Source organism: Chaetura pelagica, unplaced genomic scaffold (genome assembly GCF_000747805.2).
Source record: "Chaetura pelagica isolate M959 unplaced genomic scaffold, ChaPel_1.0 scaffold338, whole genome shotgun sequence".
Taxonomy (NCBI): domain Eukaryota; kingdom Metazoa; phylum Chordata; class Aves; order Apodiformes; family Apodidae; genus Chaetura; species Chaetura pelagica.
In genome coordinates this window covers 169,092-185,451 of record NW_009954114.1, presented here as the reverse complement: position 1 = coordinate 185,451, position 16,360 = coordinate 169,092, and the positions used below count along the sequence as shown (strand labels likewise).

The 16,360-nt window shown below is 42.0% G+C and overlaps 1 protein-coding gene across 1 annotated transcript in view; it reads left to right on the top strand.

The window, feature by feature from the left end:
- The window catches only part of FAT3 (FAT atypical cadherin 3), a 345,063-nt gene that overhangs the window by 312,126 nt on the left and 16,577 nt on the right, over positions 1-16,360 (top strand). Inside the window, exons 22-24 of the mRNA XM_010002614.1 lie at positions 463-620; positions 9,512-9,736; positions 9,937-10,180. Coding sequence (XP_010000916.1) covers positions 463-620; positions 9,512-9,736; positions 9,937-10,180 — 627 coding nt within the window. The remainder of the gene's footprint in view (positions 1-462; positions 621-9,511; positions 9,737-9,936; positions 10,181-16,360) is intronic.

The following is a 16,360-nucleotide window of genomic DNA, read 5'->3' as shown; positions in this document are numbered from 1 at the left end:
TCCTGCTGACAACAGCAGTTACTGAGGTGTATTGGTGTGGTCCTGGGCACGGGTTGCAGGAACTCATTGCAGGGGTTTGTCTGGCATCTTTGACTCCCTCTGTTATCAGCAAGGCAACATAGGTGCCTCCAGGGATGTATAACATAATAATAGATGTATAACATGCTGAGTACTTGGAGCAACCACTGTTTTTGTAAGTGTGCAGAAAGAAAAGCTTTCCTCCAACCCTGTAAAATAACTTGAAAAAAAACCCCCAAAAACCCAAAACAAAACAAAAAACCCAACCAAACAAAAAAAAAAAAGGTTTTGTGGTAGATGCCAGCTCTTTTCCCATAAAAGATTGGCTTTATTTATTTCCTCAATATTCTCATTAGCTCTATAAATTTTTCAATGAACTTGACAGTTGAGGAATTATTTCATGTGTCACTAAAAGAACATGTCTTTTCAAAATGGTTATTTCAGGCCACACTTCCCTTAGCTTTGCTGGGAATAGCTACATTAAATACCGAGTTTCTGAAAACAGCAAGAAAGAGGAATTCAAGTTGGCTCTCCGTCTGCGAACACTGCAAAGCAATGGGATTATAATGTACACCAGAGCTAATCCCTGTATAATTCTGAAGGTAATTAAAATAACTTATCTTTTTCACAGTTGTTTTTCTTCATTCTGTGTTTTCTATTGGCTCTCGATTTGGGGAATGTTGTGCTCATTTCAGCTGTAGCTTAAGCAGATAAAGTCTGATCTGTTTCATACTAACAGGGAAAAACAGCAATTTCCACAATAGCAGCAATAACAATGATCAAAAAAAAGCAGCTTGTTAGTGGTACTTTACTTGAAAAGTGCTCCATTGGATGTTATGTGTGTCTCCATGAAGGAGCCAATCTGCACAAGATGTAAGATTTGGCCATATATGGCCAAATGGCTATTATATGACCATACAGTCAAAACCATGCTGAAGTAACTGTTCTTCCTCTGTGTCCGTGCCTGAGGTTAAAGGATATTTCCTCACTGCTGCTGAGTTAATTCCAGAAACCAACTGATTGGTGTCTCCTACTGGATGTGAAGATTTCTGCACTCTGTGAATTAAGATCATTTGTTGAGAGAGGCATGGGCTAGCAGGAGATTTATAACCAATCAATGTTTAATTGGTATGTTCTCCATGCATTTTTGTTTATTGTTGGGTTTCTGTGGAATGACAAATACCGGCAGGATGGGAAGAGTGCTACCCTCATCCAAGAGCCTGCATGTATAGTATTTCTTCTTAGAGCCTCTAAGGTACAAAATTAAGACATTGACTTCTGTAACTCAGCCATGTCCCATAATTCAGCAGTGGAAGAAATGGCACAGAGCCTTTTGTGTATGAATTTGCAAGCTTTAGAATTCTTTTGGCAAAACGCTTAGGTAGTGTTAAAATGGCTTGATGAGTTATTAATGGGCAGCAAATAATTTTAGAGCTGTTCGACTGAAATATTTCATGAGCAGCAATACTATCTGTCTTTCACTGGGGACTCTCAGAGTTACTCAGATTTGTACAAGACAATTAAGGTCTACTTTGAGATGTGTAGAAGTGCAGTTTGAACTTCTCAGTATAGTTTTTTGTTCAAAAAACCAAAAAAAACTATGGTCTTGAAGGCCTTGTTTGAAGTCTTCATCATGGTTGCTCTTAGCACATAACAAAGGGAACGTTTGCAATTTTGTAGTTTTGAAAAATGCCTGGAAAAAAACAAAGGGCCCTGGTGAAAGGTACCATTTGAAACCAATAGATGATACAGAGACAGACTAAAATGGAGTTGCAGTGATTGACAGGAGAATTTATTTTATTAGAGTTTAGTTTATAAAACTACTGTGCTTAAGAGTCCAGCAGGTCAGATCATAGTCAACTGAGTGCAAATCTCCAGTTGGCACTGGGAGATTTTTGCCACCAAAAGAAAAAAAATCACACTATACAAAAAAATAAATGAGATTCCCTCACTGCAGTCACCTGGACTGAGTTTTTAGTTGTGAGGTTAGAATTATGTTTTCAGTCACTGCTTCACAAAATCACCTGACCAGTTTGGTTTGAAGGATACTGGAAGGAAAAATAATACTTAAAGGACCAGTAACAAAAACTGCAGCTGCTCTGCTCCCATCTCAGAGGCCAACCTCCAGGTCACGTTCGGTTTTGCTTTCTAGCTTTAAGGAAGAATTTCCAGCTCTGAACCCATCTTGTGCAGTACTTAATAGAGAGCTTCAGACAGCTGCCACTTAACATGTTTGATGAGAGAGGTCCAGGGACTTGTATACAGTGTTACGAGTGCAAGGTTTCCAGTTTCTCCTGTGCATCATCCTGGGAAGGACACAAGGAGTTCCCTTCCCGGGACCTCATGCTTAGCTTTTAGGTAGGGCAGGATTTGCAGTTGCAGTGGATGCATCCTTTCCCCAGGTCTAGCCCTTGGCTTCTTTCTATAAGCATAGGGCTTAAAATAAGTAAAGCTTTACATTCAGCCTGTTTTTTGAGGGAAAAAAAGATCAGGAATTGCAAGAGTTTTGCTTATGAAGGTCATTTAGCAGAGGAGCATCAGACTGAAGACTCACAAAAGTGCTCTATGGCAGGCACATGTCATTATGCTCAAGGGATGTAGCCATTGCAGGTCTCTTCAGGGGTGACCGCTGACTCATAAACTGTACTTTGAGGATCCCTAACTGAGATGCTTTCAAGGAATTTGCCTTTAGACTTTCTAAGCATGTGTTTTTTCATTTGTAAACCAGAGGTAAGGCCTTTTTAGTTTGTTTTGTTGTTTTTTTAACCAGGTATGTATGTTGTGAGATAAGGAAGTGCTCAGAAATGAGGCCAGTAAGTAGATTAATTAGAGGTCTGTAAATGTGAAGTTGTTATCATTTGAGCATTGCTTTCAATTAAATTAAACATGAGGAGAAGCTTTCCAAATAGAGGATCAAGGATGGGATCCTGTGCTCTTTTGAGCACTCTGGCATCACTCCAGCAAAGCACTTAATCACTTTCTCAACTTCCTGTACTTGAAGGCAATTGGAACTCCTCACGTACCTTAATTTTAAGCTTGTACTTAAGCATCTGCCGGATTAACAGGAGGGGACCCAGCACCAACACTGAGCTCCAAACACAGGCAGAGCTGGAAGCCAAGTTTAGACCAACCACCTAGTACCACCTCACTGGAGAACAAGCAGGAAACAGCACCCCTGTTGGGGCATGTAGTGGTATTGATTTTTTTTAAACAAGTCTCCTTCATTGCAGTCTATTTAAAAATTAATGCTGCAATATGGTTTTCAGTGTTTAAATGACCAGCTTAATTTTGGTAGCTCATACATTTGTGATAACTCCAGGGATGGAAATATTTCATAATCATAACACAGTGTCCTTCTTGGATGAATAATCAATTCCATAGAGCAAACTGCTTGTCTACTACTTTGTTGAAAGCCTACCAGCTACACTCTGTTGATACAATATAATAAGGGTGTTATTTATTCAGCTGTTTCAGATAAAGCAACTCATCCATCGATTTTGAGAGGCTGACCATTTTTTTTTGTTATGTGCTCTTGCTTTTAAGACAATTGGAGCAAAATGAGATGCAGGTCAATGGCCTTCTTCTTCTAACAGAATTACATATGTCAAAATTTTATCACCATTTCCTTTTTCCTTTGTAACATCTATCTGGGAAAAGTAAGATTTAGCAATTTTAAGCATTACAAGGCCATTGCAAAAGAGAATTTCATTATTTATTTATGTATTTATTTATTTTTTTCAAGGACTGTAATAGAGATTTAACATGTTTTGTGAAATTTAAAGGATTAACAATAGGTAAAGAAAAACTTCCCTAACATGCCAGAAATATGGTAACAGGAGAGATGCCTGAGGACTGGAGGGTAGCAAATGTCACACCAGTCTACAAGAAGGGCAAGAAGGAGGACCCGGGTAACTATAGACCGGTCAGCCTCACCTCCATCCCTGGAAAGGTGATGGAACAACTTGTTCTTGTCACTATCTTCAGGCACGTCAAGGACATGGGGGTCATCAAGAGCAGTCAACATGGTTTTATCAAGGGTAAATCATGTTTGACTAACCTCATAGCCTTCTATGAGGAAATTACTAGGTGGATAGATGATGGTAGAGCGGTAGATGTGGTTTATCTTGATTTCAGTAAAGCATTTGACACCGTCTCCCACAGCATCCTTGTAGATAAGTTGATCAGGTATGGGTTTGGTGATCAGGTAGTGAGGTGGATTAGGAACTGGTTGAAAGGAAAGAGTCAGAGAGTTGTAGTCAATGGGGCAGAATCTGGTTGGAGGTGTGTGACTAGTGGAGTCCCTCAGGGGTCGGTACTGGGACCGGTGTTGTTCAACATCTTCATCAACGACCTGGATGAGGGTATAGAATGTACCCTCAGCAAGTTTGCTGATGACACTAAGCTGGGAGGAGTGGCTGACACACCAGAAGGCTGTGCTGCCATTCAGAGAGACTTAGATAGGTTGGAGAGTTGGGCGGGGAGAAACATGATGAAATTCAACAAGGGGAAGTGCAGAGTTTTACATTTGGGGAAGAACAACACCATGTCCCAGTACAGGTTGGGGGCTGAACTGCTGGAGAGTAGTGTAGGTGAAAGAGACCTGGGGGTCCTGGTAGACAGGAGGATGACCATGAGCCAGCAATGTGCCCTTGTGGCCAAGAAGGCCAATGGCATCCTGGGGTGCATTAGAAAGGGTGTGGTTAGTAGGTCAAGAGAGGTTCTCCTCCCCCTCTATTCTGCATTGGTGAGGCCACATCTGGAGTATTGTGTCCAGTTCTGGGCCCCTCAGTTCAAGAAGGACAGGGAACTGCTTGAAAGAGTCCAGCGCAGAGGTACGAAGATGATTAAGGGAGTGGAACATCTCCCTGATGAGGAAAGGCTGAGGGAGGTGGGTCTCTTTAGCTTGGAGAAAAGGAGACTGAGGGGTGACCTCATCAATGTTTACAAATATGTAAGGGGTGAGTGTCAGGGAGATGGAGTTAGGCTTTTCTCAGTGATGACCAGTGATAGGACAAGGGTGCATGGGTGCAAATTGGAGCATAGGAGGTTCAAGGTGAATATCCGAAAAAAATTTTTTACTGTAAGAGTGACAGAGCACTGGAACAGACTGCCCAGGGAGGTTGTGGAGTCTCCTTCAGTGGAGACATTCAAAACCCACCTGGATGCGTTTCTGTGTGATGTACTCTAGGTGACCCTGCTCTGGCAGGGGGGTTGGACTAGATGATCTTTTGAGGTCCCTTCCAGCCCCTAAGATTCTATGATGATTCTATGATGATTCTATGATGAAATATAGCTGTTAAATGGTAAAAGGCAAGCATATGTTTGCCCAGGCAGTTAGCATAAAACTTTGTGTGGTTAAGTGTGTATTATACATTTTAATGCATTACTGCTGCATGGCTTGTGCTGGATAAGGCTGAAGCTTGGATATGGTCCCAGTTACGGCTGGAGTTGAAACAAGTAATATTTTAATTAAATATACTGTTTTACACAAACAAACCTGAAATGGGATTCAGCTAACGAAATATTTCCCCAGATAGATTAGTAGTCAGCATGCTGTATCCATAGTGTGTGACTGCAGATGGACTGTGTGAGCCTAAGTTGGTCTCAGAAGAACCATTTGATCATTTTATTACCTATGTTGATACACAAATATGAATGTTAGCCAAACATCTTAGCCAGGCTAATATTCTAATATAATTCACAATATGTGTTTGGCTCAATTTTGCTCATTGAATGAAACTGTTGAAATGTAACAGATTGCATCAGCTTTTGGAGCCTTCTCCATTCTTTGTGCTTCTGTACAGGTGAGGAATTTTGTGTCTGCCAGAGCATACATGCCTAAGTATGCATTAACCTCTCTGTCCTAGTAGCTGTAACAATAGATGCTGTAACTGAGCCCATCAAGCTCTGAGAGGTGAAAGCTTGATGGGAATTGTCTGTCCAGCAGCAGCTCTGTGTTCGTCTTTGTGCAGAGGGTCTCTGCTGGTGTTGTGGGCTGCTCTAGTGAGAGCTTGCAGAGTTTACATCTCTGCTGTGAGATGAAGTAACTCAAGCTCTCTGCTGTGTTACATCTCACAGATGGAGAAAAAAGCAGTGCCACACATGCAGTCCTGAACTGAGAGTATGATGCTGCCAACCCTCAACCAGACCAGTCACCCCACAAGGTTATGTCTGAATAACCACTGAGCCTGGGCAACAGCATTGGCCATTTTTAGGATTTACATACCATTCACTTGAATGTACTTCATCTAGTAAGAGGTTAGCTTGAAGTTCATCTTTTCTTGGTACCAGGGTCCAGGCTATAATCAAATAATGTCTCTAGGGATTGAACAATGTCAGTGATATCACAGATGGTTACAGAAAATCATGGGAACACCAGGGATTGATTGCTGAATCAAAGATCTATGGTTGAATTCTCCATGCTTAGGAGTGAAGTCATCATTTTGTCCTGCCATATGGAGGACCCTTCTCCTTCTTGCCCTACCAGCCGAGCTGCTAAGTAGGCAGGACAGAAGCTCTTTGCAGCTCCCACTCCTTGCCTGCTGTTCCTGCTCATCCTCCTCCTTCTAGAGGCACAGGACCAGCAGAGGACAAATACTTCCTCCATGCCCAGCTGCAGCAAGACCTGTGACCACCTGATTAATGAAAGTATTTTTATGGTCCCATATCTGGGCATGTCACAGTCTTCAGTGTTTGTATCCTTAAAGCACTGGTGTGAGGGAGGGAAATGACGTTATCCCTCTTTTACTGATGGAGATATGAAACTAATGACTTGCTTGAGATCCCAGAGGAAGAGTGTTACAGAGTGTGGGTTCCCAGGCATATCTATCATATCCTAGGCTAGTACTGTAAGTGTTGGACCATCCTTTCCATCTTTCATTTGGCCTGAGGTGGAGGTTACTAGTGCTTTTTTAATAAAAGGAAGGGAACATAGCGTTTCAGACAATATATATTTACTCTGTGTGTCAGATGATCTCTTGGTAAAAGGAAATAAAAGTGGATGAGAAAGATGTATAAAACATATTCTAATGGCAAATCTTTTAGATTATAGTTTCCCATATACAAATGGTGTAATACTTATCCCAGGTGCTCATATGTGGTGTTGTATTTATAAAGATAATTGGAAAAGCATGTTTGGTGAGTAAGGGTAATAGACATGCAGGCAGCAGGTCCTTCAGGGTATAAGTAGTCTTAGGGGAGGTATATGTGTATTATACACAATCAGTAGAACAGTTTCCTTAGGAAAAAGGCTTTGGAATAAGAAGCAAGGTAACTGCTTATCCGATTATGGCTGTTTTTCAAAGTGTAATATGTTGGCATTTATTTTTCTGTTTGATTTGTATTCGTGTTGAGCCAGACCGCATTTTCTGAGCAGCACTTTCAAGGTTTGTGAACTACTTTGTTGCACAGAGAGGAAAGAAACTATTGCTCTATCTCTGGAGAGAAACCAGCTCAGTTCATCAGGGCATCTTGTTTACTGAGATTCCTCCTGAGCAGATGCTTTAATAGGCCCAATTTCAATCTACAGAAATAGTTTACAGATGAGTTTTGAGTCATCTAAGAGAAGATTTTAAAATGAAAAATAATCCAGACATATTTTTCTATATATCCATTAGCCTTTTTTGATTGAGCTGTAGGAATACCATGCAACATCTATCCCGCCAGCATGTTGTATTACTATCATAGATCTCAGTTTTATTGCATCCTACAGCTCAAGGACTTCAAAATAGCCAGCTGCCCACAGCAGGGACTAATTCTTGCTCTTCTGGCTCCTTCTACATGTGTATCACACTACACTCATCATACCATGCAGGATAAGGAGGCAGGTGGCATTTATAGAATGCTTGTCATGTGCTTAGCACCTCCATGTCCACCTCATCCAAGCAACAGCAGACTGGTGGAGTTCACACACCAACTGCCCAATGTGGCTTGGCTTGAGGTTACACCCCAGCTCAAATTCAGCTGATCAAGAGCCTGAGGTCTGGAAAGGAAAAGGAACTGCAAAGATCATCAGAGCAAAAGATTTTACCCTGAGCTTTTCTCCAGGTAGTTTTGTCATTCTCCAAGGATTCTCCAGGGATTTTCCAGTAAAATACTGATAATGGTACAACAGCACAGTCTGCTCCTGTAGATTACTAGTATCCCATTTGCCTTCAAGCCAAATCAGTAAGCCTGGCAGAGAAGGGTTTCAACACCAGTTCCAACGCATGCCAAGGGATGTCTCTAGATAACACAGTTTTTAATAACTATTCATGTCAGAAACAGTCAAAAATGGCCAAAGTCAGATAGACACAATCCTCTCATCTGCATTAGTCATGCCAATTTAGCAGGTCACCAAAGTGCAGAGGGGTTCTTCCATTGACAGCTATGGCAACTCTGCTTGGCTAGAGGAGAGCAGTAGGTTTGTGTTATGGATAAACCAGTGAGAGTACAATGTGTGCTGCAGGGAAGGATTAAAAAGGACACTGCACTTGAACTTTTCAGGGGGATAAATAATGGGACAGAACTATCTTGAGATGGGCTTTACGGAGATAAATAATTCCTAGAGCATGGCATAAAGGTAAAATGATTGCAAGAGCTTTCAGAGAGTTTGAATCCAATTAATGTGTCATAAGAAATTATTTCCAGCCTTGTCAGCCATTTTAAACTTATCTGCCATCTGTTAAAGCAACCTAAATTCTTTGGGTAGACTGCTAATCAGGAAACCAGCGCTTCATACCTGTTTCTTCACTTTGCACTTTGCCTGCCCCAGCAGGCTGGCACAGATTTCCCCTTTATGAGGACTGCAGGTGGGCAAGAGGCAGGAGGGAGAGTGAGAAATCCTAAAAATCCCTCTAAAGCCATGAACCCAGCATAAATATCAGGAAAGGAAGAAAGGTATGAGCCATTCTGTGTCATCTATGAGACACAGGCAGAACAGGTAGTCCCAGGGAAACATCTCACTTTTTTAGTCAACCAAAATCTTACTGTTGTACTTGGAGAAACTGAACTTATGACACTTAGGGACAAATCCACACCTTGCTGAGATGCTCTGAAAGATTGCAGAGGCACAGGATCTGTGTGTGAGCAGAGCATCTAGCATGCCCAGCTGAGAACAGTGCCCATTGACTTTGCCATAAGCCTCACTCAAACACTCAGAGGTGGCCTACCCCCAGGAGTAGAATCACAGCACACAGGTGGATGGCAGGACATGCTCAGTGAAACATATCTTCATCCTACTCCTGTCCTGTGTTCTGCTTCTGTATTTCTGTATTCTTTTTCTGTATTTTCAGTTCGTCTGCAGTAACTGCCTTTGGGTAGATTCTAAGTAGGCTGGTATTTATCACCTTAGAAAGGCACAGGTTTTTTTCTGTTTTGGTGTCACATAGGAGAGCAGCTTTAAAACTGTATAGAGAATGTCTAGACGTCCTCTGTGTTTCCAGGTTTTCCATGAGAGTGTATTATGAGACAGCTGAGTGCCCAAAGCACTTTGATTTCTCTTTTCCTCCTGCAGATTGTCGACGGCAAACTGTGGTTCCAGTTGGACTGTGGAAGTGGCCCGGGAATCCTGGGAATTTCTGGCAGGGCCATTAATGATGGAAGCTGGCATTCTGTCTTTCTGGAGCTGAATCGCAATTTCACCAGCTTGTCCCTGGACGACAGCTACGTGGAGCGCCGCAAAGCCCCCCTCTATTTCCAGACCCTGGGCACGGACAGCTCGGTCTACTTCGGCGCCCAGGTGCAAGTGGATAACGTCCGCAGCCTGACGGACAAGAGGACAACGCAGGTCTTGAGCGGCTTTCAGGGCTGCCTGGATTCCGTTGTCCTCAATAACAACGAGCTGCCGCTCCAAAACAAGCGCAGCAGCTTTGCAGAAGTGGTTGGCCTGACGGAATTGAAGCTTGGCTGCGTCCTCTACCCCGATACTTCGGCGCCCAGGTGCAAGTGGATAACGTCCGCAGCCTGACGGACAAGAGGACAACGCAGGTCTTGAGCGGCTTTCAGGGCTGCCTGGATTCCGTTGTCCTCAATAACAACGAGCTGCCGCTCCAAAACAAGCGCAGCAGCTTTGCAGAAGTGGTTGGCCTGACGGAATTGAAGCTTGGCTGCGTCCTCTACCCCGATGCCTGCGAGAGGCATCCCTGCCAGAACGGCGGCACCTGTACCCGCCTGCCATCTGGTGGTAAATATTCTGCATTGCTTTGTGGCTTCGCTGCACAACTTGCTTTCTTCTCCCGTCCCCCCTCGCCCATTTTTCCTCTACAATTTATGGCCAGAGATGTTTTTATGCAGCAATGTGCTTGAAAAATCTGATGAAGTCTATAAAACTCTGATAGGTATTGCAAATTGTGTAAAAGCTGTTTGCTCTATAAATAATGGTGAAATGGTGCCCCTTCTCATTGCATTAGTGTTCCAGGAGGAAATTGATTTATTGGCTGTTAGGATAAAACTATTTCTATAGAAACCAATAGAATTACAATTACTATAATGCTCAGCTGGATTTTTCAGGATCCATTTACAACATCGAAGGCTGTACAGAAAGATGGTGATTTCCAACATCCCTCCCCAGATGCAGCAACACTGTTGTCATTCTCTGTTTCTGAAGCTGTCATGAGTAATTACTGAGCTGTCCACAAACACCTTGGTCCCTGTGTGAGGGAGTAGGCACCTGTACCAGCCTGCCATCTGGTGGTAAATATTCTGCATTGCTTTGTGGCTTCGCTGCACAACTTGCTTTCTTCTCCCGTCCCCCCTCGCCCATTTTTCCTCTACAATTTATGGCCAGAGATGTTTTTATGCAGCAATGTGCTTGAAAAATCTGATGAAGTCTATAAAACTCTGATAGGTATTGCAAATTGTGTAAAAGCTGTTTGCTCTATAAATAATGGTGAAATGGTGCCCCTTCTCATTGCATTAGTGTTCCAGGAGGAAATTGATTTATTGGCTGTTAGGATAAAACTATTTCTATAGAAACCAATAGAATTACAATTACTATAATGCTCAGCTGGATTTTTCAGGATCCATTTACAACATCGAAGGCTGTACAGAAAGATGGTGATTTCCAACATCCCTCCCCAGATGCAGCAACACTGTTGTCATTCTCTGTTTCTGAAGCTGTCATGAGTAATTACTGAGCTGTCCACAAACACCTTGGTCCCTGTGTGAGGGAGTAATTTGATTACGTGTCTGCATGGAAAATAACAAGTCCAACCCATTATAACCCCCCCAGAAGTGTATTTTACAGCTTCCTCAGAGGCCTGAGTGCTTCAAGGTCTAAGTAATATTATCCAAAGGTTAAAGGGCATTGATTTAAACTGTGCTTGTGTTGGAGTTTCCTATCCAGTGGTAACACGGTGGCTTGTGTGACTCGGTGCCAGTGACCTGCTACCCAGTAATGTAGTGCACAGACCATAAAAACAGTCAGCATCTTAGCAGGAAAAAAAAAAGCAAATGGCATGTGTAGGACCTTCAGGGCTATTCTGCCTCTGCAGTGTGCAGGTTTCCCCTCCAGTTCCCACATTGCATTAGCAGGAAGCATTCCTCATCTTTTCTGGCAGAATAAAACTTCTGCCAAAAAGGAGGAAGGTCAGCAGAAAGGTCTTCTGCAAATTCAAGAGCTTCCCATCCACCTATTTTCAATGGTTTTGGTCATGGTTTCCTTGGGAAGTTCCCACTAAATTCTTTTTTTTTTGGGGGCGGGCAGCATTCATTTAAGCACTGTCCAGGTTTTTCAGATTTACTGAGTCCATGTAGTTCCCTTGTATCTAATCTGATTCTATTTTTTATTGTTTCAAGCCTTATTCTCATATTTCCTTTCTTATCACCTTCTCCCCAGTAGATTTTTCAAAACTTTAGGAACTTCCTAAACTTTACAACAGTTTAGTTTTCAGGGCTGGAACCTGGTGAGATCCGAGCAAAGCTGTTAGACAGAAGCTTCTCACTTAGATAACCCTGCCCTTATAAAGAAAGCTTGACAATGTGGATTTTCTGATGCTGAGATATCTTAGGTAGCATCTCCTCTGGACCCTTGGCTTTGATCCAGCCACCTCTTTTCCTCTTTTTTGCTGTTGATGGAAGGAGATGAGAGAATTGTAGGGGGGAATGAAACATAGCACTGACAGGCTAGGACTGGCAGCACAAGGACAAATCTTGCTGCTTCTGTGTGTCGTTAAGAGTCTTTATTTACTAAGGAAAAGGAAAGAAAGCAAGCGTCCACAACAAGGGCAAAAGAAACCATTCTGAGGCAGAAGGATGCTGCAGCCACTGAGACAACTGCTAAGCAGAATTATCTAAATCCCTGGGAAATACTGCTGTAATATCTACATAAACATAACATGGCTTGGATTCAGCATCCATACTTATTACATGAGGTTAACCATTTGCCAAGCAAGCATTCTAGGAAGCATGAGAACAGCTCCTTCTATTGATTTTATTTGAGTCTATTTACAGTATTGCTCAGCAATCTCGTGATGAGTAAATTGAAACCTTTCTAACAAAACACTTTCCAGTAATTATTTTTTTTCCCAGTGCCACATGGATGAATTCAAACTGAGAAGAGTAGTGGGGCAGGGGAGAAACACTGAGGACTGAACCCATTTTTAACTGGAATGGCAAGCACCATTTTCATGTCAGCATAATTCCCAGCTGGAAAGCAGTCATGGAACAAATTTAACTTGCCTGTGTTCCTGCCTCAGCAAGGGGGCACGTGCCCTGCGGGATCTTTCGGCTGCCTGCCGCTAAAAAATCTGTTTGCTGTTTTTACTGCCTCAGCAGTGTGTGTAAATAAAGGATTGTTATAAAGCCATAATTCCAGCGCAGTGGGCCCTGACTGTACGTCCATGGTTCTGCAGCCCAGACCTCAAGGAGAAGGCACAGGCATTTTTTTTTCACAAGGCAAAGTGGTTCTCTTGCTGTAGTCCCCCATATGCAAAAGGGCCACATACATAAATTCCATAGAGTGGAGATCCCAACAGCAAATGCTAGTTGTGGAGTCACAAACTGCAGTGTGCATTTAGGAATAATCAGCCATTTTATTCGGTGAGGTGGATGTTAACAGCTGACTTTCATTTGAAATATTAAAACAAAAAAGGCATAACTCTTCGTTTTTAACTTAAGCAAGAAAATGTCAGCTACCTTCTTTTTTTTTGGTAGGGAGAAGCACTCAAAAATATATCTTGTAAAGGTCTTTTTCCCAATCCCAAGGGCATTTAGTAGCATCGGGATCTCCTAACTATAGTATTATATGGTATTATGCTCCTATTAAAGTTTATGGAGAATAATGCTCTTTTTTTGTAAACAGGGAATATTTGGCATAATTATAGAATTTGTTTTAATAAACAAATCTTCTAATTTGAATTTTACAGTGCAAATTTCATACACTGTTAGCATGTTTTTTCTTACAAAAACCCTGCTTTACAATGAAATTAAGAGAAAGAAAAAGAAAGCTCAGGTTTACAGCTAAATTTAAAATAGAACAGTCTAGCAAAGTTACCTAACAGTGTAACATGAAAGAGTTGCTGTCTACATGCTAGAAATCAAAGAGGCCGTGTCTAATTAACATAAAATTTGCATAAATTGATCATCTAAAACACAAACGTTGATAATGATATTCCTGTTGTGAGATCTTCCTTTCGATGGAAATGCCCACTGCTGATTGCCATTGATAAAAAGCTGCCTCTGATTACCTTGCACTTCATCCTGCAATTATGGGAATGGGGTAGTATCATGTCCTTGTTTGGAGAATTTCTAAAGTGCTGCTTTATGTGCACTGGGAGCATGTCCACACTGCTGCTGGTGGGGTTCATCTGGGAAAATCCACAGCAACTTCGAAGCTCCTGGCTCAGGGACAGTGCTGTGCTGGGGCTGCACAGAGCTCAGGGATGTTGGCAAAGGTGTTGCCCCAAGAGGAGAGTCAGTGACCTGTGCTGGCTCTTGCTGTCTGGCCCCACTGCATATTGAACAGGACAAAATGGGAATCTTAGCCTGCAGGAGAAAGCATAGAATACTCAGGGCTCCAAGACACCACTGAGAATACAGGGAAACCTCCCTGCTTTCAAAATCAAGTATATGGGCCAGCAGAAAGCAACAGTGACATGAACCTCTGGTTGCACTTCTATCTTTCCATGGATCCAAGTCAATTCCTGTGGCAGCAGTATATGCCCTGCATTGTTGATGGTTAAAGTGAGGGTACTGCATGTTCAGGAACCCCACAGGCTGGGAAAGGGGCCAGGGCAATCACCAGGTCTGACAGCTCAGGAAGACTCCTAGCAGAAAAAGACTTCTGCTATAAATGGCTTTAGAACAATTTTCTTAGAGACACTGGAAACCACAGACCTGAAATACAGGCCACATTATTCCAGACTTTTCAGTCACTGCCCATAAGTGTGGGTCAGTAAAGCTATTTTTAAAGAAAGTTGCTACCACTTTGAAAGCTGACAAACAACATGACTTTCAGAGACAGCTTGGCTCTTTTGACTGAAATTTCCCAAGAAAATGCAATCAAGTGTTTAAAGTGTAGTTGAGCTATAAGCTGCTGAATACGAGGTCTTAAAATGGGGAATGTCATACAACCTTAATAATAGAGTGGCCTTACCAGGTCTGCCAATAGAAAATGTATGTTTATCTGCATGAATAACAACATGAGCAATCACAGCAATAGAAAGGTTTACTGTAATCACATCTGAACACTGTGCCAAGCTTTTCAACCACAGAGAGAAACCTCGTGCTTCTAAAGCCTGCAATTATAAGTCTAGTTACTTCCTTTTAATTTGATCAGCTCTCTATACATCTGGATTTAATTGAAGTAAATGGTTTATATGAGTAGGCAATTTTACTTGAACATGAAGCATTTGAGCAGAAATATCTCCTGAGTCAAGGACTGTGGGCAAAGTGTGAGGACAGAAAATAATTGCTTTCCCCTCTCCTCATTTTTTTATTCTTTTTTTTTTCCTTCTTTTTTTTGTTTGTTTTGTTTTCTGGTTTATTTTTGCTTTATTGTTTTATTGGGTTTTTTTAACTAACAGATTTAAAATCCAAAAAGAGGTGAAAATGCAACCTGGCACTTAGATGGCAGTTTTAATAATTTTTTTTTTAGAGCATGTTAGTGGCATTAACTCACAAATGTTTTTGAGGATTAGGTAGTTCCTAAGAATGACATCAGGGAAAAATGGGTCTATTAATACCATAGTGATGAACTGACCTGCTCTTACTTATGTTCTTGATCTTGGTTTTTCTCACACACAAGTAAAACTGAATGCTGTAATGTGAGAATACTAACACCAGTTAACTTTTTTAAAGTTTAGAAATTTGGGGAGTTTTACTCTTTTTTTTTTTTTTATAGCTACACTTTTAGACATCTGGACTCTAATTCTCAGTTTCAAAGAACATACATGCCAATCCTTTCATAGAAAGCTCTGAATTAACAAAACTGAGGCTAAATTTCATACGAACTAGTGGCAAGAGGCAGTAATCTGTTTGAAGACAGATAAATTAAATCTGAAGCATAGCAGGAATATGTATGGCTGAAGAAAACAAAGCTCTTGAAGGTGGCCTGGTATGTCTGTAAACATCCCAAAATACAGATGCTGGGAGAAGTCCTCTTCACCTTCAGTTCTTCTTACCAGTTAACTTGCCATAAAGTGCCATGTGAGCAAGGCCAAGGGCAGGCCTGTTTCTGGACGTGGAGTTTGTCAGGTCTAGCTGCCCAGCAGGGAAAGAAACTATGTGTGAAGATCAAACACAAAAGACAAAGAACATAAAGATAAAAGTCAGCTCCTCTTGCATGAGATGGACAGAAACAGGAGCATACACATGTTCAAAAAAATGATTGGCAGCAGCTCAGAGCATCCTCTTTAATAAAGCCAAGTAAACCTGAGGGTAGGCTGTCACGATCCGTGACCTATTATATCTCCTTATTGGAGTGTATTAACTTATCAGGATTTGCTGAGAGATCCACACGTGGGTATCGCCTCACACAGAGGATACAGGAACTTATGTCCCGACTTTTTTGAGTGAATAACTCGCTCAGTGCTTACTAAATTTCTAACAACAGCAAGGTTTATTGTGGGGAAAACAAAGCAATTTGGGGCAGGAGGTTCAAAAGGAGTGATTACAACACATTAAACATATATGGGTACACCTTAGTTACACATCTTATCCACGTGAGGGAAGCAGAGGGGAGGGATTTGCCCGAATGGCTGGATTATATTTTCCCCTATAAGCTGGGGTAGCCGGAATTGTCTCACCACGCGGTGGCGCAGGTAGGATGAGCTGGGTAGCAAAGAGGCTGCGGGCACTCCAAGCGCAGGTCGCCCCCCCCCCCACCACAAAGCGGCGGGGACTTTGGGACCGGGGCTTTGGCAGC